At 46.0% G+C, this 24298-nt stretch overlaps 1 protein-coding gene across 1 annotated transcript in view; it reads left to right on the forward strand.

Annotated features, from left to right (window-relative positions):
- The window catches only part of ANOS1 (anosmin 1), a 193339-nt gene that overhangs the window by 131180 nt on the left and 37861 nt on the right, over positions 1-24298 (forward strand). The window contains exons 4-6 of the mRNA XM_022559806.2: positions 4482-4704; positions 13723-13907; positions 16305-16434. Of these exons, the coding sequence (XP_022415514.2) occupies positions 4482-4704; positions 13723-13907; positions 16305-16434 (538 nt within the window). The remainder of the gene's footprint in view (positions 1-4481; positions 4705-13722; positions 13908-16304; positions 16435-24298) is intronic.

The following is a 24298-nucleotide window of genomic DNA, read 5'->3' on the forward strand; positions in this document are numbered from 1 at the left end:
CTGGATGCCTGAAAAATTATATTTTTATCCTCAGAGTTCAATAGTGCAAGCTATATCTCAGCGTTGCCCATTCTTATCAGTATTCGTGGAGTATAACTGCCCTTTTGATTTATATATATATATATATATATATGATTTACATATATACAGGTATATAAGTGTGTGTGTTTGTGCACCCGCGTGCATTTTTCCCCTCTGCTCTAGTCCTGGATATTTCCGGAGTGCTAGAAGTCCCCAGGTTATCCTAGTAGGGAAGCAAGTTGAAAGCCATTGGCTTAGCCATCTTCTAATTTTACCCTGAGATACAGGGCAGCCCTTAGATAAACATTGGCCCACACTCTTACTTGTTTGTGATTTTGGATAAATTACGACCTCCCCAAGCTTCTGTCTGCTCATTTGTGAAATGGAAATAATCCTGGCTGTAGGGCCTGGGGAGGAGTACGTGGGGTGAGCTAGGGAAGCAGCTGGTAGAGGTGACGGGGTGGGAGACCCTCGGCAGCTGTTAGCGATGACCTACCACGGCTGGTTCCTCGGGTCGTCACTGGTGAGGGTGGCGGGGATGGTGGTGATGATGGTGGAGCGCTCACTTCAGGGGTCCACACTGAAGGTTGCACGCCTGTGTGTTGGCTGGAGCCAGGAGACAGCCCCCAGGCCCTGGCTCTTTGCCAAGGCTGTGTATTGAGATTGGGCACATGTGCAGTTCTGGTGAATTGAACGAGACACCAGATGCAGAGTTTTCTCCATATTTGAGGCTTCATATTTATAGGATTTCTAACCTATTAGTATATGTTACCGAATTTGATGTGTTTGTGTTCATCATCCCATGATTGCTGCACAAATTATGTTATTGCATCCAAAAACAGTTAGTTACTATTGTTAGTATTTCATTTCGTTTTTACCATTTGCCACAAGAAAGATCAGCTTAGTGTGTTGCCTAGGTGAGGCACTGAAAACACATTTGCGTTTTGGGCTAAGAGATAGGATGTAGGAGAGACTTATAAGAATTAATTAGTATCGTGTAGAATGTTAGTTAAAATATGGGGGAGTTTCCCCTTAATGCAATGCACCCAAGGGCATTTTCCTTCACCTCTTTGCTTTTTTGAGCCCATCCTTGGATGCATAATGACATCCTTTAGGCACTAACTACCCTAGAAAAATACGTGATCTTTGAAGACTATTCCGCTCTTATTTTTGTATATGGACAGGGCAGAAAAAAACAAAAAAACAAACAAAAATTAATCAGCATAGTAACTACGTTTTCTCCAAATTTTAAACTCGAGCCAGTGACCTGGCGAAATGGTTATTTGTGTGAAATTATTCATATGAATAGTTTTATAAAGGAATTGTAGTTACATAGTTTTACAATTCATAATTTGCCTTAACAGACCGGAAGCAGTTGTATAAACAAGAAATGCAGCATTCAGTAGGCGCATCTGTTGTTGCCATGCGTGTTTTCATTTCTGTGAAGTTGAGGGGCATGGCGCTCCTTGTGACTTGGGTAACCCGCACCTTTAAAATGTCCACATCCCTCCTGACGAGTCTGTGAGTAACTCGTAATGGCACAAGAAATATGACATGCTTAAAGGTCAGAAGTTTCTTTTCCTGCGCCCAAATGATCTTTTGCTCACAGGATTTCCAAGTGGTGATCAGGGGACCAATTTACACATTTCCTTTATGTCTAGAGTACTAATGTTCACAGATCGTTTTCTATCACCTATGAGCATTTTTGTGCTTATTCCATTCAGTGGTAAATTCTCATTAAGCAATGGTTAAAGACATGGGGAGAGACCTTGTGCACAGATACCATATGTTCTCTAATTTATATTCAGACTATTAATATTTTTCAACCTAATCCAAGAGGATTATCTAAGATAATTGATACAGAACATCAAAATTTGCCTTCAGTAGAGCTGAACAAATAGAAGAGTTAAGTAGAACGCCTCTGTGAGATTACTGTACCAAATTCACGTATTTGTAAGATGATCTTCATTTAAGTTCAAGGGCTGAAGACTATTTCTTTCTTATAAATTCCAAGGGGGCCCAGTTCCCTCCCTGCAGATTTCAGTACTGGGCCTGGTGGGGGCATGTTGGAGACTTGTGGATGGTCACGCTGTAGGAGAAGCAAAGCCACCTCTCTGTCTTTGGCTCTTGTAACGTTATGATCAGAATAACAGAAGAATTTGGAAATGTCAAACAGGAAACGTGTAGCAGTGGGAAAAGAAAAGATACATCCATGAGTCCAGTCCTGCTGAGTAGCTGTTGGGAGCTAACTTGGTACAGCCCTGCCTAGTTCTCCGGGTACACAATCTAATATAATATTCATTATGTCATCTGGAACACTGCAAGCTCAGGGACCAGTCTAGCAAAGCTCCAGTGCAGAGAGGAACTTTCTTTGATTCCTGATTTGTTTCCATGGACCTCAAAATAGCCACCCCCCCACAACAAAAAAAAATCACATTTTCCATAGCAAAAAGGAAAAGAATTGTACAGAACAACCCTACATCAACTGGAAGATCCAAGTTATTGTGCTAATTATGATCATTCTTCTTTTACACTCAGTGGGAACAAATGTTGCAGATTTGTCTCCGCCAGTGTTTTTGTTTATTTGTTTTTAACTCTGGCCGGGTGAGTAATTAGCTCGGTGGGTAAATCAGTAAGGGGAGGAGATAGCAGCTCCTGCTTTCCTGTCCCTCCCAGTTCAAGGGCGTGGCAGTTGGCATGAAGATGGTTAGAGTCATATGAACAGACAGCCCTTACTTTGTTATCTGATTCCCAAGTTATACTCCGTTTTCATGTGTGAAGAAGTTTGCCGTGAGTTGATTTGATTATACATAGTGCAAACTAAGTCCCTGTGATTGCTAACTTATCAAGCAGTAAACACTTGCCAGGTTTAATAAAAATTATGTCTACTTGCAAATCTCAGCCGGTGTGCCAGGGGCCGATGGTTTTAGTAACTTAAGTATTTTCGTCAGTGCATGTAATATATACATTTTGTTGAAAGAGGAAAGCTGGCCAAAACTCTATAATTGTTCCAGATCCTTTCACATGCTTCTTTGATTCCTAACTTAGATTTGGACCTGAATTGAGAACTTCAAAAACCAATGGAGGGCTCCCTTGGTGGCGCAGTGGTTGAGAATCCACCTGCCAATGCAGGGGACACTTGTTCGAGCCCTGGTCTGGGAAGATCCCACATGCCATGGAGCAGCTAAGCCCGTGAGCCACAACTACTGAGCCCATGTGCTGCAACTATGGACGTCCACGTGCCTACAGCCCATGCTCCACAACGAGAGAAGCCACTGCAACGAGAAGCCCACGCACCGCAACGAAGAGTAGCCCCCGCTCTCCCACAACTAGAGAAAGCCCACACGCAGCAACGAAGACCCAACACAGCCAAAAATAAATAAATAAAATAAATTTATATTAAAGAACCCCACACCATACCAACTCAGTATCCTTAAAAAAAAAAGAATGAAGTAAAACATCTAGTAGCTAACGGAAAAATGAGCTGTGAAAGTGCACAAGAGAGAAAAGCCTTAAGAACTGACGATGCTTTAAATGTTTATAAAGTTTCTTTTTTTAATTTAAATTAACTAGCTACAGACTTGTGGTACTTCAGTATTGAAAGCATGACCTTTCTTCTGTTTTACCTGGGAAGTTCTTGCATTGAGACACAGTTTTGATCCAGTCAGTTCATGTTCTTTTCAAATTTTATGTATCATTAATTTAAAAAAATGAATTCATTTTTTTTGGCTGTGTTGGGTCTTCGTCGCGGTGTGCAGGCTTCTTGTTGCCGTGGCTTCTCTTGTTGTGGAGCACGGGCTCTAGGCGCACGGGCTTCAGTAGTTGTGGCACGTGGGCTTCAGCAGTTGTGGCTTGTGGGCTCTAGAGCGCAGGCTCAGTAGTTGTGCACAGGTTTAGGTGCTCCGTGGCATGTGGGATCTTCCCGGACCAGGGCTCGAACCCGTGTCCCCCGCATTGACAGGCGGATTCCTAACCACTGCACCACCAGGGAAGCCCTGGATATGATTATTAACAATCAATTTTATTGTCATCTACAATTCTAATTCAGACCTTGAAATTATACTTTTTCTAGCTAGTGTTTCTAGTTTTCCACCTTTGGTAGTTAAATTAGAGTGTGAAATTTTTCCCTGGTATTTAATTGTCAGAGTATTGATGTCTCGATGTACATTAAATTTACAATATCGGAACTCAAAATGTAACAATAATCTGTGAATGCATGTATGTGTAATTGATGTGTATCTGTTGCATGTAAAATAAAGTTCTAAGTGATGGGTCATAGTCCTTTAAAAAATTAGCATAAAAGATCACTTCTTTAGGGGGAAAGAAAGCAAGTACATTTACTTTGTAAACAATTCAAGGGAGACTTTGATGGAGTAAGAATTTTGACCTGCCTTTCCGACGCCTTGGAAATCAGACTCCGTGTGTCTTTAACGGGAGAATTCTTTTCTATTCTCTCCCAGCCTCTGTTCCCCAAGAAGAACTATGAATGCCTGACCAGCTGTGAGTTCCTCAAGTACATCCTGTCAGTAAAGCAAGGGGATTGCCCAGCTCCCGAGAAGGCCAGTGGCTTTGCCGCCGCCTGTGTCGAAAGCTGTGAAGTGGACAGTGAATGCTCTGGGATTAAGAAGTGTTGTTCCAATGGATGTGGACACACCTGCCAGGTGCCCAAGACTCTGTACAAAGGTAAGGAGCAGAGCGGAGTAGGCGAGGGGACCTCCAGGGTCACAGGGGGGTCTGTGTGCGTGTGAGGAAGGATGTCAAAGATGTGACTTGGAAGGGAAGCGAGAACTGTAAGAAAATGTACCTTGTGCCACATACAAACATCTGAAAATACTTACTGGACCATAGAAATCAGCCCCCGTGAACTCCTGTTGGGGTGGAGTAAATCCTTCATGGGAATTCTTCTTATTTTTTTATTGAAGTATGGTTGATTTACAGTATTAGTTTCAGGTGTACAATATCGTGGCTCGGTATTTTTATAGATTACACTCCATTTAAAGTTATTACAAAATAATAGCTATATCATATGAGTTCGTTTAGAAGTTAACATGTAGGAAGGCCACCATCAATTCAGGAACTTTTTTTGTGTTTTTCTCCAACATGAGTAAATGATTGAAGCTCCACTCGCTACCTTGGAGTAACTGTATTCACATCCTTGGAAAACAGGCTGGCGATGGGGCCCAGCTGAAAAACGCATAATAGACGCATGAGTATTGTGGGTTTTCTGTTGGCACAATCCAAGAACAGAAGTGTGCTTGCGGGGAACTTTAAATATTTTGATTAGTATCTTAAGTTCCCAGATGGAGGAATTGCCCTCTTCCAAAAGATAGGGATGCAAGTTATCAAACAATTTAGCCGATGTAAGGGTTTACATCCATAGGCAGTTTCTAGAGCACTTAACTCCTTTATGCTGTTACATGCCTCTTTCTGTAAGGGTGACAAAGTGCTTGTATGTTAAACCCATGCTGTTGTATTATGTATAGTTTGGCATGCCAGAAAGCATACTATGGGAGACATAACATTTCGTTACCTTTTTGGGTCTCATTTGAAGAGAAAAATAGAATCGGTCACTAGGCATCATTCATTATAAGTAAAAAGAAATCTCTCTTGCTCTCTCGCACTTTCCCTCTCACGCATCAAGTGTATGTTGTTGCAATGCCGGTTCTGCATTACGGGCTTGTTGACTATTTTCAGAAGTCCATTCTTAGGCTTATAACAATTCAGGTCTCCCAGAAGACACATACCTGCGCCATCTTCCTCCAGCTGCCACTCGGAAATACTCTTATCTGAAATCTGTGGAATCCATGCAGTTTTCCATTTTTTTCCCCTAAGATCCTTGGAAACCTGGCACAAATACTGTCTCAGATTCAAAATAATTGCTGCTTTCCCTTTCTTAACAGACTGACGTTTCCTTAATGGATTTAAAGTTTTATTGTTTCCATGCCTTTTGTTATAAACTACATAAAATCACTTCTGCCCAATCTAACACCATTTAATTTTTTAAAAGGCTACTATTATGAAACCTGTTCTGTTATTATAGAACATTTGCTATTGAAGTATCAGCATTTACCATAAAAATAGGATGCTTTTAGAATGATCGTTGAAAACCCATTTGTAAAACCCTTTTTGTTTTAAAAGTGAGGCGGTTAAAGGACTCAATATAAATTAAAATATGCTTTTCATGTGGAAGCAGTGAAGAGTCAGTATGAATTTCAAGTATGCCTGGTTCACCTAGAATAAGGGAAATATTCTACAAAGGGCCAGCATAAATGATTAATGATTAAAAGATAGCTGCAATTTAAATGTAATACGATGGGCTTTTCTCAAGTGCCGAAGTCGCCTTTCTACTACAAGTAAGTCTTGACCTGGGTGTTTGTGGACAGAGGCAATTCATGGAGGGCTAACCACAAATAGAATAAAAAGACTCTGTTGACCTGACAGTGACTTTTGCATAATGAGCACAAGGATAAAATAGTATTCTTTTGGAAAAAAATATATATATATATACACCCACACTACATAAAGACTTTTTCCTTGCTCTCTGAATGAAGGCTGGCTTCCATGTCCTGAGAGCATCTGACAGTCATCAAAAGAGGGTTCTGGGCTTCCCTGGTGGCGCACTGGTTGAGAGTCCGCCTGCCGATGCAGGGGACGCGACCGGGAAGATCCCACATGCCGCGGAGCGGCTGGGCCCATGAGCCACGGCCGCTGAGCCTGCGCGTCCAGAGTCTGTGCTCCGCAACGGGAGAGGCCACAACAGTGAGAGGCCCGCGTACCGCAAAAAAGAAAAAAAAGAGGGTTCTGGTGCTGATGGCGCCAGCCTCTCTGGGAAAGGGTCCTTCCTGACCCAGCGCTTGGCTTTGTGAGGAGAAAAACATGTATCCAGCCATCAACATGCATGCAAATCAGCCTGACAACCTTTGGAGGCCCAGCTGTCACTGTCCTTCTCACCTTCATAAGTGCCCCCTTATTAATGCCCCAAAACAACCGGTGGGAAACGAGCTTGCCTGCCTGTCTCTGCTCGCGCCGGGTCTGTGCAGGCGTTTTCCTTAGGAAGAGGGAGCTCCACCGCTGGTTGAGCTGCACCAGTCCTGCTGTCAGTTCACAAGTGCTGAGGCTGAGGTCGCAGGCCGCCTCTGAGGGGATCCAGGGGTTGGCAGCAGCGATGCGTCTAATGCCTGTTCCCACCTGGGCCAGCTCTCCTGTCATTTTTATTTTGACTCTATCCAGCTACTGTAATAGGACCCTAAACTTCAAGCCCTGTTTGGGCACCCCTGTATTATTATATTATAGCTCCAGTAAAAGATAGATCAAGATCAAATAGATTAAATCTGATACAACCACTGATTTATCAGTAGTTTTTAGGCTCATAAATAACATGGAGCTTTTTTTTCTTTGAACTTTATTTCCAACTAGTTTGTGGAGTTGTAATATTTAAATTAGATAAAAAGTATACCTCGTGAAGAACCAAATTCTATTGGGCAAACCTGTAAGTTCCTCACGTCCGTTTCATTCATTCATTATATACTTATTGAAGTGTCATCTCATAGGAAATCCCAGAGGGCATTTTCTTAACGTCTTCCCCATTTTGAGTTTAAAAGGGACTGATGTCACCTGGATCTCCAAGTACTGACACATTTCAGCTCAGTTAGTAATTACTGACTATGTGTTAGGAGTTATGGGCAGTGCCTGACATTGGTTATGACCTGTACTGGGTGAGCACCGGGGTGCAAAATCAAAGGACACCAACCTCCACCCGGCCCAGCCGTTCCTCGTCAAGGTGGTCATACGCACACACTCACTGAAGTGGACCAAACACTTTCTTAACTTTTGCCATAAATTGCTACGTGCCATCCGCTGTCCTGTTTCTCCTTTTATCGCTTATTGAGTTAATGAAAAATTTTTTAAATACATGGAAACACATATATCCTTTCTGTCTGGTCCACTTTTGTAGAAAGGAAGATGGGGTGTAGGCTGATTTCATACCTTCGAAGGCTTTATATATGCTGGAAACGTGAGTTTTTCAAAACACTGTGTGTTTTGAAAAACTGATAACAGAATGTCCCGTGTTACATTTGCGCATCTAATTTGGGTTATGCTGTGAGAAGTGTCCTTGCCTGATGCCTGAGTTAACTTTACAGACTGGTGTTAGGGTTTGAAACAAAGGAAAACAAAAGAGAGCTTTTCCTTCACCCTTCAGGTAAAACTATTAGAAGCAGCCCCCTGGAAGACTTGACCATGTTACCGTGGGTAAACCAGGCCCGAAGGTGCTAGTCTCTGACACGCACACCTTCGTGAGACTGTGGGAAATTCACAAGCTGGTCTTCTATGGGTGAAACACAAGCTCCGGTTCGTTGGGGCACTGGTTTTCCTTTGATCCTCCCCTATTTTAGGTCTGGTTTACAGCCTAGTTGGACTGTCCTCTGTCTAGAGGTGATGCTTTAGTATCTTACTGCCTCTCCTCACTCCCAACTGGGACATTTGGTTTGGGGAGGGAAAGAGAAAAGCTGAACTTGTTTTCCAAATGTAAAGATTCAGAGTAGTTTGTGGCCTTCAGTTACGTAGGTGGCCATGACACAGCAGTCATTTTTCTTTACCAGGTGCTAACCAGGAATTAATCCTATATCAGTTTGTTTCTTCCCAAAAAGATCTGATGTGATGATGGAGTTGACTTACTATTTCCATGAATCTCTTAGTATTTGAAATACGTAAACCTCAGGATTTTAGAGATGGGCCGCTTTTCACATATTAACTTTTCACATTTTGAATATTGTGACTGAGTGCCTTAATGTGATATAAACACAAATTCCTTGAGTACAGTTGTCCTTATGAGAGATATTATCCCTGGAACACAATATCTTTTTTAAAAAAAAATTATTTATTTTTGGCTGCGTTGGGTCTTTATTGCTGTGCACGGGCTTTCTCTAGTTGCGGCGAGCAGGGGCTAGTCTTCATTGCGGTGCACAGGCTTCTCATTGTGGTGGCTTCTCTTGTTGCGGAGCACGGGCTCCAGTGCGTGCGGGCTTCAGTAGTTGTGGCAAGCGGGCTCAGTAGTTGTGGCTCACAGGCTCTGGAGCACAGACTCAGTAGTTGTGGCGCACGGGCTTAGTTGCTCCGCGGCATGTGGGATCTTCCTGGACCAGGGCTCAAACCCATGTCCCCTGCATTGGCAGGTGGATTCTTAACCACTGTGCCCACAGGGAAGCAGCCCCACAATATCTTTTTAATTTTAATTTAATTTAATTTTATTTATTTTTGGCTGCGTTGGGCCTTTGTTGCTGTGCGTGGGCTTTCTCTAGTTGTGGCGAGCGGGGGCTACTCTTCATTGCAGTGCATGGGCTTCTCATTGCGGTGGCTTCTCGTTGCAGAGCACAGGCTCTAGGCATGCGGGCTTCAGTGGTTGTGGTGCTTGGACTTCAGTAGTTGCGGCTCACGGGCTTAGCTGCTCCGCGGCATGTGGGATGTTCCCGGACCAGGGCTTGCACCCGTGTCCCTTGCATTGGCAGTCGGATTCTTAATCACCGTGCCACCAGGAAAGCCCGGAACACAGTATCTTGCTGCATTTTCATACCTAGACTTGTGACAAGTATATTTATATGAACAGTCCAATGTTGTGATGATTTGCACCTGCTGATGGTCTGTCTTTATTGAGTTTTCTATCAGCAGAGTTTCAACATTTTTTGAAGCATTGGGTTTCTGTTCCTTTGATTTCACCAAAATACTTGTTATGTTTTAAAGGAGAAAAAAATGCACCGATATTGTCATATATTGTGGGATGTTATATGATAGCATTTTTGAAGTTTTTAACAGAATACTTTAGATTTCAGGTGACTAATACGTTCAGAAATACTAGAAAAGAAAGATCCTAGTCATTTACATAATAAAAACCACACTGAGGACAGATCCATCCTCTGCATCTGGTTATGCAGCCAGGATGCTGGGTGAGCTCGCAAGGACTATGAAAGGACTGACATGAGGGCTGAGGGTCCAGGCCTGAGCCCCATCTGCACACAATTACAGCCAAGGGCTGCAGTGACTCCCAATCAGGGGAGTCAGCTGACCCTAATGCAAACCAGATGGACCGTTTCTTAAAAGGCAAATTGCAAGACCATTGCACATCATAATTAAAGAGATTCTCAGATGAAGGAATTTGAACTGACAGTGCCCTGACAGTCATCGTGTGCCATGAAGGCTCTTGGTAGTTGAATGATATTCAAGATTGAAGCCTCAGAGCACGGGGGTGCGGGTGCAACTCAGCAGCGGCAGCTCTGCTGCCGACGAGTTCAGGGTGCTTCAGCAACTCGAGGATTTACTGTAGCTGCGTTTACGCTAGAGGATTATCCATGGAGAGCCAAGAAAGTGCTCTCAGAGAAAGTGCTCTGTGAGGTTCAGGAACTAGCCAGCCATCGTCTCTTTAAATAGTAAGTAAAGGAATGTCTGAGCCATAGGACCTTGACAGAAAAGGAGATGTGAGCTCCTTGAAAGGATACACACGCCAGAGAAGGTGGCACCGAACGCCTGCGATAAGTCTTCTCCTTCCCCTCCGTGACTCTCAAGCAGAGAGGGGTTTACCATTGTCCCAAAGATGTGTGTAAATGTTCCGAGTCCTCTTACGTCCCCAGGTGTACCTGAGAGAAGAATAAGACAGCGGGTTGGGCTGTTTCTTCAGCGAACAGTTCCGGGCCATTCGCTCTTGCAGAGTGCTCTCTACGAGGACATGGTGATGTGGAAATTGAGGAGATGTGGTTCTTGACCTCTGGGGTTTTAGCTTTGTGGGGAAGACAGACATCATTACACGAGCTGGCTGTGGAGGGAGGCAGTTAAGTGCATTTCGACAGTGACAGGTTAAATGCTGAAGAGCTGGCAGAAGAATGGAGCCTTTCTTTCCAATTGGGAGCTTTAGGGAAAGTGGCTCCGAAGGGTGGCATTTGGACTGAGCCTGGAAGTATTCCGGGGTCTGTGGTCCGAAAATAGAAGGAAAGAGATTTCAGAGTGAAGAAGACACCATGAACAGGCCGTGGTAGTAGGGAGTGCCTGGCAGTGTGTTTGTGGGTGTAAAGGCAGGTGTGCGACAGACACGTAAAATGTACCACGAGATCAACTGAAAGATAACTGGTAGGTGGTGGTGAAGATGGATGCCTTGAGTGAGATGCAGAGACGTTTCCCTCCCTTCTGTAGCAAACGGATGCGCTTGAACGTTCTGAGAAGGAGAAGGAGAGCCTCTCTCCTCCACTTGAAGAAAATAACCACAAATAGGGTGAAGAGGGAATTAGAGAAAAGAGATTGGCTTGCAGGGAGATGGGTTAGAGGCTATGGTGACGGTCCAGACAGGAGAGGAAAGTGCCTAAAACAGGTGGTCACCATGGAGACAGGATGACTGAGGGGTTCCTGAAATTATACTCTGCAGTAAAACCACAGGATGTTGGTAGGTGCAAGCACAAGACAAAGGGTTCTGGGAACCCTTCGATGTCCAACAGCCTAGAGATGTCATGAAGACCTACGTCTCAGAAGGAGGGGCGTATCTGGGGACAGGCATTTGAGAGGGGACTTATGCAGTTGGTTGAGGTCCTGCAGCCCAGAGAGGGACCGGGCGTAGATGTGAGAATCACTTGCTCTGCAGAAATATTCTGGGCATGGAAGCGTAAGTGTAAGGTTATGCACCGAGAAGTTTCTGACATGAGCTTGAAAAAGACTCTTGCAGGGGCACAGCAGGAGCAAAGACTAGGACGGAAGAGTCCCACACCAACCAGGAACTTCAAGGACGTTAGAATCAGAATGTCCAAGGGACTTGCAGAGCTACGGAAACCCCTTCGTTTCTCTACCTTTCTAAGTGGCTTTTCCTAATCCAAAATGTGGCAGAAATTTCAGGGAGAAACCAGAGATGGGTCATGGCTCCAGGCAATTTATTTAATCTTCCTCAGACTCAATTCCCTGGGGCTCAGAATGTAGCTACTTCACCCTTCATCCAGTTGATGAGGTCACAGCAAGGATCACATGAGACAACTTTATGGTAAAGTGAAGGGCAACGTACAGATAACAACCTGCCAGCAAATCAACATGGAGAATGCAATAGGGGCGGTGACTGTGGTTGTTCAGAAAATAGTTTTTTGGGTTTTTTAAAAATTTATTTATTTTATTTTTATTTTATTTATTTTTGGCTGAATTGGGTCTTCGTCGCTGCACGCGGGCTTTCTCTAGTTGCGGCGAGCGGGGGCTACTCTTCATTGCGGTGCGCAAGCTTCTCATTGCACTGGCTTCTCTTGTTGTGGAGCACGGGCTCTAGGCGCGTGGGCTTCAGTAGTTGTGGCGCATGGGCTCAGTAGTTGTGGCTCGCGGGCTCTAGAGCGCAGGCTCAGTAGTTGTGGCGCACGGGCTTAGTTGCTCCGCGGCATGTGGGATCTTCCCGGACCAGGGCTCGAACCCGTGTCGCCTGCATTGGCAGGCGGATTTTTAACCTCTGCGCCACCAGGGAAGCCCTAGAAAATAGTTTTTAAGAGTCAGTGAGCTTTTGAGCAGATATACATATGCCATTTTAAAATTATCCAACTCTGTCCACCTCAGTGTTTAATGCCTTTAAAAGTTCCCAGCACAAGATTTGGCTTGGATTAAGATCAGAATGAAATGAGTTGAATTCAGCCACATCACTAACATGCATCAGAGCTTATATTTTGTATTTGCACATTTTCTAGTTTTCTCAGTTTAAACTCAAGAAACGGAAAAATTAAGCAGCGTTCTGAGCTAACCATTTCCAATGCTTAGTTGTCAGTGCTTTAGGCAAATACTCGTTCTCAGCAAAGAATGATTTTAATGCAGCTGGTGTTCTTGGTTTGGATGGCATTGAACATCATGATGCCGTAGACCCTACCTAATTCAGTTAGTTTCATATGTCCTGTTAGTATTATAAATTTGTTTTAAAACTCCCTTTCCATAACGGCTGCTATTTCGAACCGTGGTTCTTAAATCTTTCAGTTACCAGGCAACTTGCATGCACTGTAGGGGGAAAAAGGAATCAAAATGATGAACTACTTTCCAGTGAGGCACCTGTGAGGGACTTCTGAAGCCAGGCACTCACTCATGCCTGAACCAAACATTATCAATTCATCTTTTTCCAATTGTAGACGGTAAGTCAGTGGGGCAGAGGTCCAGCAATCAGTTGGAGAATCCACAAGACCCATGCTTCGGAAACCATTCTTATAAGATTTGACCACGTGAGAGGATTGGGCTTTATGATGTTTTCCTTACGAGGAAAACTCGCTCAGATAGAGAGGAGAGCAAACTTGAGAACCGTGCTTTAAGGACCCTAGGATCTGTCAGCAGAGACGGAGCGTGTTACGTGGGAAAGAGGACTCAAGCCTCCTCCTGACTGTTGCCCCGTGTGAATTCCGGGTTAGCCTCCACTGGTGCAGCTTGGTAACAGGATTTACTTGGAAGAACACGCATAAAGGAATTGCTCTAGAGGTGACCTTGTTCAGAATCAGGAATCAGTTTAGACCCTCTAAAAAACTGGGAGAGCGAAACTGAACTTCGTGTCAGGAGATTTCAAATGTGAACCCCTGATAGGGAGAAGCTGCTTTTAAGAAAGGAAATAGAGGATCCGTTGTTGCGAGATGAGATTTGTCTCTTCCGTAGATTTTCTTTCTCAACTTTCACCGCACTCCGAGTCACGCACGGGCTGTTTTAACCGGCGCGGTTCTGTTTCAGGTGTCCCCCTGAAGCCCAGGAAGGAGTTACGATTCACAGAACTGCAGTCCGGGCAGCTGGAGATTAAGTGGTCCTCAAAATTCAATATTTCAATTGAGCCTGTGATCTACGTGGTACAAAGAAGATGGAATTATGGAATCCATCCTAGTGAAGACGACGCCACGCATTGGCAGACGGTAGCCCAGGTTAGTGCTTCATAGGCATTGTTTTCCCCTTGAGGCAGTGTCTCCTTCGCCTACAGAGAGAAACTTAGCTTGCTGTGCCGCGGTCAAAACAACCTGAGCACCGAAATCACGTAATCCAAGGTGGACGTGCCCTGCATGTTGGCGGAAGATGGGATGGGCTCTGTAGGTGTAACCGGGTACCACGAGAAACTTGGCTTAATGTGTTCACAGCGCACGTGGAAGGGAGACGGTTTTCTAATGAGTGTTCACATTTATTCCGAGAAGTACGCTTCCTTGAGATAAACTTAAAACCGACTAGAGTGAGGGAAATGCAACACCCGTAGGACTCGTCAGTGTGCTGTTCGATCATCTCAACGACTTCTCCTCTATTTCTCCTACATTTAAGCCTTTATTCCGCATGGGACTTCTGTGGCGGGAGGAAGATTCATATCACAAAACTACTTAGTGGGAAGCGGCCCGCAGCTCATCAATCTCCCCTAAGTGCTTTCTTCTTCTTGGTCAGCTTACCAACTGGGAGGCCACCTGGATGGAGTTTATCTTCCCAGTGCTTTACCTCCTCTGTCTTGTGGATGTGAAAAGCAAAATATTTTCTTTCTTTTTAAGAGCTGTTAAATGGACTACCAGCTGCAGGCAGACTCCACAGATGGAGAAAAGAATAAATTCTCAATATGCAACTGCTTCAGGCTTTTCAGCAAGTGAAATGCCTTCTCTACATGTAGGTCTATAGGGGGAAATTCTGTCCTGAAGTTGATCAGGTCATTTTTTTCTCCCAGGACAAGATTCCCATGATTTTTTTTCAGTAAATATAAAATAAATGTCAGCATTCAGGTGTTTAGGAGAAGAATTTGGTCCCTTTCGCAATAGTAGCATCTCAGAGAGTATAAACGCTAAAATACTTTAAATACCACCCAATCATTGAGAAGTGTGATATTAAGAGAAACATCTTAAATTGGGGGGGGGGAAGAAAAAATGGTCAGATAAATTTAGCAATTCTATTCCATACCTATTTTGTTAAAAAATTGTGTTTTAACAAAACATAAAGATGTTCAGAATACAGCCTGAAATTATATTTGGTTTACATGGCATTCTCCCTGAAACAGTGCTACAGTATCATTTGTAACTTTTCCAAATTATGCAATTTCCAAATATTTCCAGATTATAAATTTGAAGATTTATGAAAGTAACTGATGGTAAGCCCTTCTCTTTCATATCCTCTTATTCGGAGAGAGGAAAGACCTTGCACTATTATTTCTGTGATTATTACTATTTTCACTAGTTAATACCACATGTAATGCTTCCTTTCTCTGTCTGCTGAATGCTGTGGCTAGCATGCTGGCTTTAGTTCCTTAAATTGAAAGCTAAAACTAGACAAACAAGTCAGTGAAAATGTTATCTCAAATTCTGCCAAACGAGGTAGAAAGCCACACTTGAGGTCATCTTCTTTCTTTGATCTCGGAAATGCTTAGCTTCTTTTGAATGTTAAAATACACATGACGATCCTTTTCAATAAGTTATTATAAACTCAGCTTTAGGAGGGTTTCAGTTCAGTTTCCCAGTTTTATCCACCGAGCGCCAAGCTGAGCTCAGCACTTGGCGCACGTGAGGCATAGAACTCGGGCGTCTATCCCTCGGAGTCAAGGCCAAGGTTTCACATCTACCCTAGGACGTTGCTGGAAGCAGGCATATTGCCCTGAGTTTGAGGAAAGGGAGGGCAGTGGGAAGATGCTCAAGTTATTTGATGTCTTGGGACGTAGCTGTAGGGACAGCAAGACCTGTGGACCTGTCCCATTGTCCAGTTTTCTTCTCTGGACCTTTTCTTGGACGAAACATCCCTCACCCCTCAGGAGCACGACTCTTTGCAGATCTTACATGATTTACTCAAATTAAACAAAAAAGTCTTGGGTTGCAATGCAGTTCCAGAATTTAAGCGTGTGGGTTCACGTACATACTTCCAAAATTATATTTGGCACGCAAGTAGGAGGCATTTCCCTTCTATAAACTAAAGTTGATTTCATTTTCTCTATACTGTCATGTTTACTTCATGTATTTATTCATTCATAAGTATAATTTATTGATGAAATCTCTCCAATGCTGTATTTAGTCACCAGATTTTAAAACAGCCCAAGCATTTGTCACGAGATTTTGACTTCCAGAGAGCTTTGACTCTTTGAGGTAAAATACCTATGAATGGAAGCAAGCAGTTGGAACCTTCCCTAGGAATTCCTTGGTCCCCGACAGCCCCTCCCGTCCCGGAGCAGGACGGGCTGCTCTCGTCCAGGAGGGCGGGGCACGGCAAGGCTGTGTTGCATGGGCTGATGAGTGCCTGTGTTTCTAAAACAGACCTGAAGGGCACGTCAGGATAAAGGGGATCTCTGTGCTCTGTGACTTTCCCCTCAGACCACGGATGAGCGGGTCCAGCTGACCGACATACGGCCCAGCAGGTGGTACCAGTTCCGAGTGGCAGCCGTGAACGTGCACGGGACCCGAGGCTTCACCGCCCCCAGCAAACACTTCCGCTCCTCCAAAGGTCAGTATCTCTTGCCTGCCCCTCTACGCCCAACTCGCCATGGGGGCGCATCCATCTCACCTCTCCAAGTTCTTACGTGTGGTTGGCTAACAGGTGGCTGTGCTGTGCTTAGCGAACGGGACCAGATGGGTCTGAAGGTGCCGGCGAATTTATGATTAGGACCATCCCTGGGCTTTTACCTCTGAGAGACTGCAGGAGATAATGGGATGGGGTTTTCTCAACTCTGAAGTCATGGTTTTCCATGATCAACTTCCGTTGGCTCTGTCAATATATTCTGAGTCAAGCACCATTCAATTAATTTTTGGAGAGAAAGGTTTGGTTTCTGCCACATCAGACTATGCAGGTTTCTTGAAACAGTTGCTATACTGAGTGTGAATTAATCTCTTTTGTTTCATAAGAGGCAGAATTTAAATCCCTCCCGAGTCACTTTATCATGGCTATCATTTTGTTCAGTTCCTACTTCAGTGCTATTTTAAAAGCTCTGTGGGATCCGATGAATACTAACTATATTACATTTGTGGTTAGTTTAGTCTGTGATAGTGGGAGGACATCATTTGACTGGATATTAATAATAGCTCCGTGTTTATTTCTCCAGTTGTGTTGAGATGGCTGTGTGTGCTCTGAATTAATGATCCATCTGCTTGGCTAATAGTGAGGGCCAGTTTCATGGATAGAGGTTCATCAGGTGATTCCCTTACTAACCAGCAGTTATCCTCTTAGGGAGCTCGTTTAAGTTTATTTTAAGAATACATTATGATATTAATGAATAATGTGAGACTGGTAACATCAATCATGTCTTTCAAAACGGGAAGGTTTGAACTGGCTGCTATAAACTGCAATTTCCGTTCCGTTTTGGGTAAAATGTATGTTTCCGTTAGTCTGTCCGTTTCTCACCAGATAATATTGCCACACCTTTCTCTGCACAATCATAGGTCTCAAGTGGGAACCTTGCAAGCAGATCAATTTAGTATTTGAATTCTGTTACAGTGTATGTTGTAGATTTTTAAGTCTTTCTTTTAAAAAGTCCTTTTAAGAAAAGAAATGTGCAGAGCACACACCCCCGCCAACCCCGAGGCAGATACACTGAGCAGGTCCAAAAATGAAATAAGAAATACAGACATCAGACCTTCCTTGTCTGAGGACTGTCTCCAAGTGGTCCAAGGACAGAGAGAGGCCGTGGGAATAAATAATGAACAGTGGGTTCAGAGGCAGGGATCGGTACAGGGCTCGAGAAGTGTTCACCTTGACCCTGGCAGTTCAAATGCGGTCCAGGCGTGCTGTGGTCACAGTGCGTTCCCATCTCCTCCCTTGCCGGCAGGATGGGGGTCTGGCGCTCTCACATCATGGCTGCATGTCCAGACATGAGGCAGAGCAGCTCCCAGCCTCTGCAGACAGAGGTGGAATCCCTTTCAGAGTCGGACGGGGTCTGGGCAGAGGCCCTGTGACAGTCCCCAGGGCCGGCCCGGTGGCTGCCAAGCAGCAAAGAGGCATCCGTTCTGGGGAAGGAACAAGGCCGTGCTGTCCCAGCCCTTCCTACATGTCTGAGGACTGTATATGTCTAGAATTAGAGCGGCATCCCTCAAATTTAAGCAGGCTTTTGTTGAAGGAAAGTGCACCATTTGGGGGAAACCTTGCAGTCACCATTAAATTGTTCTGTTTCTTGGTTTTACAAATAAGCCCAACATTCAGCATTCCAGACTTCAGTTCTTGCACTTCTGAAACCAAAAATACCATGCCTAGAACTTATGGCAGAGGCTACTGTTTCCACCGAAGAGGCAGCACGGAATGATGGGAATATAATACCCACTAAACAGTTGAAAGTATTTCCTCCAGGATATGGCTAAGGATACATCACCGTTTACAAGGTGGTACCCCGTCTTCCCTCACCTTAGTCAGTTCTCATCAAGCGTAGAAATGTGTCTTACTGGGAAAAGAATTTTTAACAGCCTTATTGAAATATAATTTACATACCATAAAATTCACTCATCTTAAGTGTGTTAGCCAGTGATTTTTAGTATTTACCATAAAGTCGTGCAAGTATCCTTTATACAGTTTTAGAATCCTCCAGGAGCCTCCCTGGCTTACTGGGAGAATTTTAGGGTAGAAATAAAGTGTTTTGGGGTCTCGTTTTATCACTCACGTTTCATTCCCTTTTTTATTCAACAAATGTTTGTTGAGCACCTGCTCTGTGTCAGGCACTGTGCTAGGCACTGAGGTAACAAGTAAAAGACAAAAATGTCTGCTCTTGTGGAAAACACACACACACACGGATTCACTCTGATTGGGGGCGAGAGGAAACAGTAAACAAGATTAATACATAAAACACTCTCATATACTAGGGTAGAGAGTGATAACTGACAGTGCGAAAAATAAAGAATAGACACAGGAGCTGTGGGGAAGGGGGTGTTTTTGTTTTTTCCTATTTCAGGGAGGGCGGCCACAGAAGAGATGCTGTATAAAGGAGTGAAGGGCTGGCCTTGCACCATCTGAAGGAAGAGCCTTCCGGTTCCAGGGGGTGGAGCCTGAGGGTGGAGCAGAGAAGGGTGCAGACTGGAAGGAAGGAGGGGCTGGGCGTGCTGGGTGTCCAGGGTCACGGTACGGAGCGCCAGTGCAGTATTCCCCCTCAGAGGGTGCTGCGCTGAGTGGACAGAGCCAGACAGAGGAAGACGAGCGCTCTACGTTGTCGTTTATATGTGGATCTAAAAAGCACAGCAAACCAGTGATGCAGCAGCGGCAACGAAAGGTGACAGTAACGTGGACAGAGGCAGAAGTCAGCTGTCCGGGGAGCACATGTGGAAAGGTGACTCTGATAGGCTTTGGGGACTTACCTGTGGCCTGTAGGAAATGACTCCAGGGTCTTCGGTCAGGAACTGCTGAGAGATTGGTGTTGCCAGTGACTAAAACAGAGATGACTGAGACGAGGGTGTTTCAGGCGCAGACTCTTTTCTTCCTTTGGGGAGGCACATATTTCCAGAAGAGTAATCCTTGCCCAGCCAGTATGACTGCTGTGTTTTAGGGCCTTTCCTGCACATGGGCTTTTCTGAGGGGTGGATGTACCCCGGTGAAGGACCCTGGACGTGCTGGAAACACGAGTAATCAAAGGAGCAGCTGAAGACACAAAAATAACTTTGTTGCTACCTTAAAATTTTCCCGGCAGGGCACGGAGGATCTTAATGGGGTAGCGGAATCCTTCTAAAATGGATGGTGGTGGTGGTCACACCCTTAGGAAACACTAGAAATCACTGCTTGCACGCTTGAGTGAACTGTATGGTATATAAATTCTAGTTCAGTAAGATTGTTACATTTTCTTCCCCCAGCAAGCACTTTTGTATATTTGTAAATGCAGTGGAGTAAGATGGGGAGAGACGAGGGGCACCGACCTGGCAGTGTCTTCAGCCGTCAGGCAGGTCTGTCATCCCCTCGCCCCCAGCCCCGTTCTGTGATGCATCTTCCCGGAGACCACCAGAGGATCTGTGATGACCAGCGCACACACGCTTTTGGTTTGCAGAGCACAAGGACTGAAGTCTGGAATGCGCCTTGCCTTGAGACGTATGGAAGGTTGCATGTGCGGTGTGGTTTGTAAAAGCAAATAGCACCACATTTTAACGGTCACTGCAGCGCTTCCAAAAGCGGTGCATTTTCATTTAATTAATGCTCGCCGTGCTCCAGAACCAACTGACACTGTACCAGTTGTACGTCTTCTAGTGGTTTAAAATTACTTTAAGAAAGAAATAGTGCTTCCAAAATAGTTGTCTGTGCAAAGGGGAGGCCATTTTCTAGTGCATTTGAACTTGGATATGGGACCAGACTTGATCATTTAAGGCTGGCTCGAGGGAAGGGGCAAGGATCTTTTCCATCTTCCACGAACACCTCTGAAAATAAAAGCAAAATTAAATAGGACGATAAAAAAACTTGGTAAAGTGGGCGTCATGTAGTTTAGTTAGGCCTGCTGCCTGGTATTCATGCTGATTCTCACAGAAAAGCCGAAATTCCTGTCTTTCTCTTCTTTAGGGTTACTTTTAAATACAAAATTACTAGTCTGTGGTTTGCCCGAATAGGTTGGTTACTCAGTTAATTTGCCTTTAACTCTTTTTTTTTTTTTTTTTTTTGCGGTACGCGGGCCTCTCACTGTTGTGGCCTCTCCCGTTGCGGAGCACAGGCTCCGGACGCGCAGGCGCAGCGGCCATGGCTCACGGGTCTAGCTGCTCCGCGGCATGTGGGGTCTTCCCGGACCAGGGCACGAACCTGCGTCCCCTGCATCGGCAGGCGGACTCTCAACCACTGCGCCACCAGGGAAGCCCTCCCTTTAACTCTTATATCACCCTATAACTTAATCCTAACCCCTTAGAATACTTATTTTCTATAAAAAAATTCTGAGTTGTTCATAGATTGGTAAGTCAGTTTCAGGCTTTTTCTTTTCCAGGTGAATACCGTTTCTGGATATTTTTATCGCTAACCCCTGCCAACGCCCCTCCCCAGGGTTGAGGTGATTTTCTGTATTTACTTATTTAAATGCTCTATACTGTCTTTCTCCCTGGTACTTGAGAAGGAAAGTTGGCTACAACCTTAAAAACTAAAATTACATAGATAATTTAATAGACTAATGTATAATGTCCCTTTCTACTTTTTGTCTCTTAATGGAGAACAAGGAAATGGTAACCCTTCCACATGGTGAGTTGCCTTCCTAGGCTACTCGTGGGATGAAGCGCTCGCTTTTCTGGGCACCAAGCTTGCCAGACCCTAGGGTCTTGGAAACTTTTCCATCCCGTGGCGTGGGGAGTGAACCCTAGGAAGCATCGGGAGACAGGTGTAGATACGTGTGGAATCACAGGGGCGTTTGCACGTGGGACTCCTGACGCGGGAGATGACCTGCCAGGGACGTGATCCCCAGACGCCCGTGCTAGTTAAGGCTCCGCATAGAAGCAGTTTACAGAGGCAAGGATCCAGGACACCGGGTGGGCAGGGGCGGGGGTGAGAGGGGAAGGTGACCGGGAAGGGAAGGCGGAACACAAAGGCGCGTTCTCACGCTAGTTGCCACTGTGGGCAGCCCTTCGCCCTCTGGGGAACTGGGGCGTTGCAGGCGGGCTGCTCCCGGGCCTCTGTGTCCTGCACACGCACAGAGCCTGCTCTGGGTGCAGACAGAGGCGCGGGTGTTTACAAGCTGAGCGGACGTGCCCTGAAATAGCACAGGACAGGGGACAGGGGTGGCACCGCGAGAGCGTCTGCTGTCTACCTCTTGGTTTACTCAGTATCTACAAGATTCCCGTTACAGACGTGTCTAATGTGTTTTGAATTATGGTTTAAAACAAAGATATGAATAGTTTGATGGACGCAATTCGGCAAGATCATGAAAGGAGCCCCCGTGTTCCCGAATGTGGGACAGATGTAATAGTAAGTGGAGACAGACAGGCCTTTCCAGGCTTGCTTTCTTCCCTCCCGAATCTGCCATCACCCTTCCCAACATCAGATCCGTTTCACACTGTCATCCGCTTCTTTGACGAAGCAGCCCCTGACTGCTGACCCCCAGAGCGCCCCAAAGTGGCGGGCATCAATTTAGAGTGACACTCTTGCCAGCAGAAAACATACTTTGGTATGCACTGGTCTTGAACGTTTTCTCGATCATGTTGATATTTATGGACGGGGCAGAAAATGTGCGTATACTGCGTGCTTGGTATTGGAAATACACGTTACTACGTTAGTACTACTTCCTGTTACAAGTGACTGCTTACAAGTTGACTGAATTTGGGAAATAAAGGGCTACAGAGACTTCTGTGTGTCGACATCAGCAGTGGAAGCAGGAAGACGGACGGTTTTGTGCCTTATGTTAAGCAAAGCCCAGCTTCACTTTTTTGCGTGTTGCCAAAAGCACGCAGACGTTGGTCTGGATGTTTGAGGTTAGTCCCTATCCATTTAACACTGAATTAATGTGCTTTTAGGAGATCTTACAAAGAAAAATTTAAAAGTCCACCTTCCGTCATCATTAACCTAATACGTCTTCTCACGTACATAATACAGTTATTATATTCACTTCCTTCCAAATTCAGAGTTCTCCATCCATCTTTCCCCCCTTATTTCTCCATGTGTACAGGATACATTAAAAAGCAGAAGAAAAGCAGACGTTGTTTTCACAGCGTACAAGCATCACACGGGATGTTATTCCACGCATACATTACGGAGTGTTAGGAAAGCGAGAACAGACTCCACTGTGGTCATAAAGTTCCCTGTCGCTCCATGGGTACCCATGACTTTCTCCGCAGCTGCTCTGTGTGCCATTTCCACTGGACAACACTGTGCTGGGCACGTGTCCTGAAAGTACGCAATAGCTGGGAATCTGCCTGCCGTGCAGCTTCTGCAGCTCCCTAGCTGTTGTGTGTCTGGATACTGCAGGGGGATTTCTTTCTTCTCCTTCCCTTCCCTTCCCTTTCCCTTTCCCTTTCCCTTTCCCTTTCCCTTTCCCTTCCCTTCCCTTCCCTTCCCTTCCCTTCCCTTCCCCTCCCCTTCCCTTCCCCTCCCTTCCCCTCCCTTCCCCTCCCCTCCCCTCCCCTCCCCTCCCCTCCCTTACCCTCCCCTCCCCTCCCTTTCCCCTTCCCCTTCCCTTCCCTTTCCCCTTCCCTTTCCCTTTCCCTTTCCCTTCCCTTCCCTTCCTTCCCTTCCCTCCCTTCCCTCTCCCCTTCCCTTCCCTTCCCTTCCCTTCCCCTCCCCTCCCCTCCCCTCCCCTCCCTTTCCCCTTCCCCTTCCCTTCCCTTTCCCCTTCCCTTTCCCTTTCCCTTCCCTTCCCTTCCTTCCCTTCCCTCCCTTCCCTCTCCCCTTCCCTTCCCTTCCCTTCCCCTCCCCTTCCCTTCCCTCCCTTCCCCCTTCCCTTCCCTTTCCCCTTCCCTTCCCTTCCTTCCCTTCCCTTTCCCCTTCCCTTCCCTTCCCTTTCCTTCCCTTCCCCCTCCCCTTCCCTTCCCTTTCCTTCCCTTTCCTTCCCTTCCCTTCCCTTCCCCTTCCCTTCCCTTCCCTCCCTTCCCTTCCCTTCCCCCTTCCCTTCCCTTTCCCCTTCCCTTCCCTTCCTTCCCTTCCCTTTCCCCTTCCCTTCCCTTCCCTTTCCCCTCCCCTTCCCTTCCCTTCCCTTCCCCCTTCCCTTCCCTTTCCCCTTCCCTTCCCTCCCTTCCCTTCCCTTCCTTCCCTTTCCCCTTCCCTTCCCTTCCCTTCCCTTCCCCTCCCCTCCCCTCCCTTCCCTTCCCCTCCCCTCCCCTTCCCTCCCTTCCCTTCCCTTTCCCCTTCCCTTCCCTTTCCCCTTCCCTTCCCTTTCCCCTTCCCTTCCCTTTCCCCTTCCCTTCCCTTTCCTTTCCCCTTCCCTTCCCTTCCTTCCCTTCCCCTTCCCCTTCCCCCTTCCCTTCCCTTCCCTTCCCTTCCCCTCCCCTCCCCTCCCCTCCCCTTCCCTCCCTTTCCTTCCCTTCCCCTCCCCTCCCCTCCCCTTCCCTCCCTTTCCTTCCCTTCCCTTTCCCCTTCCCTTCCCTTCCTTCCCTTCCCCTTCCCCTTCCCCTTCCCTTCCCTTCCCTTCCCTTCCCTTCCCTTCCCTTCCCTTCCCTTCCCTTCCCTTCCCTTCCCTTCCCTCCCCTCCCCTCCCCTCCCCTTCCCTCCCTTCCCTTCCCTTCCCTTTCCCCTTCCCTTCCCTTTCCCCTTCCCTTCCCTTCCTTCCCTTCCCTTCCCCTCCCCTCCCCTTCCCTCCCTTCCCTTCCCTTCCCTTTCCCCTTCCCTTCCCTTTCCCTTCCCTTCCCCTTCCCCTTCCCCCTTACCCCTTCCCTTCCCTTCCCTTCCCCTCCCCTCCCCTCCCCTCCCCTCCCCTCCCCTTCCTTCCCTTCCCTTCCCTTCCCTTTCC

Source organism: Delphinapterus leucas, chromosome X (genome assembly GCF_059928025.1).
Source record: "Delphinapterus leucas isolate spDelLeu-1000000601 "Yukka" chromosome X, BTC_Dleu_Yukka2, whole genome shotgun sequence".
NCBI lineage: Eukaryota > Metazoa > Chordata > Mammalia > Artiodactyla > Monodontidae > Delphinapterus > Delphinapterus leucas.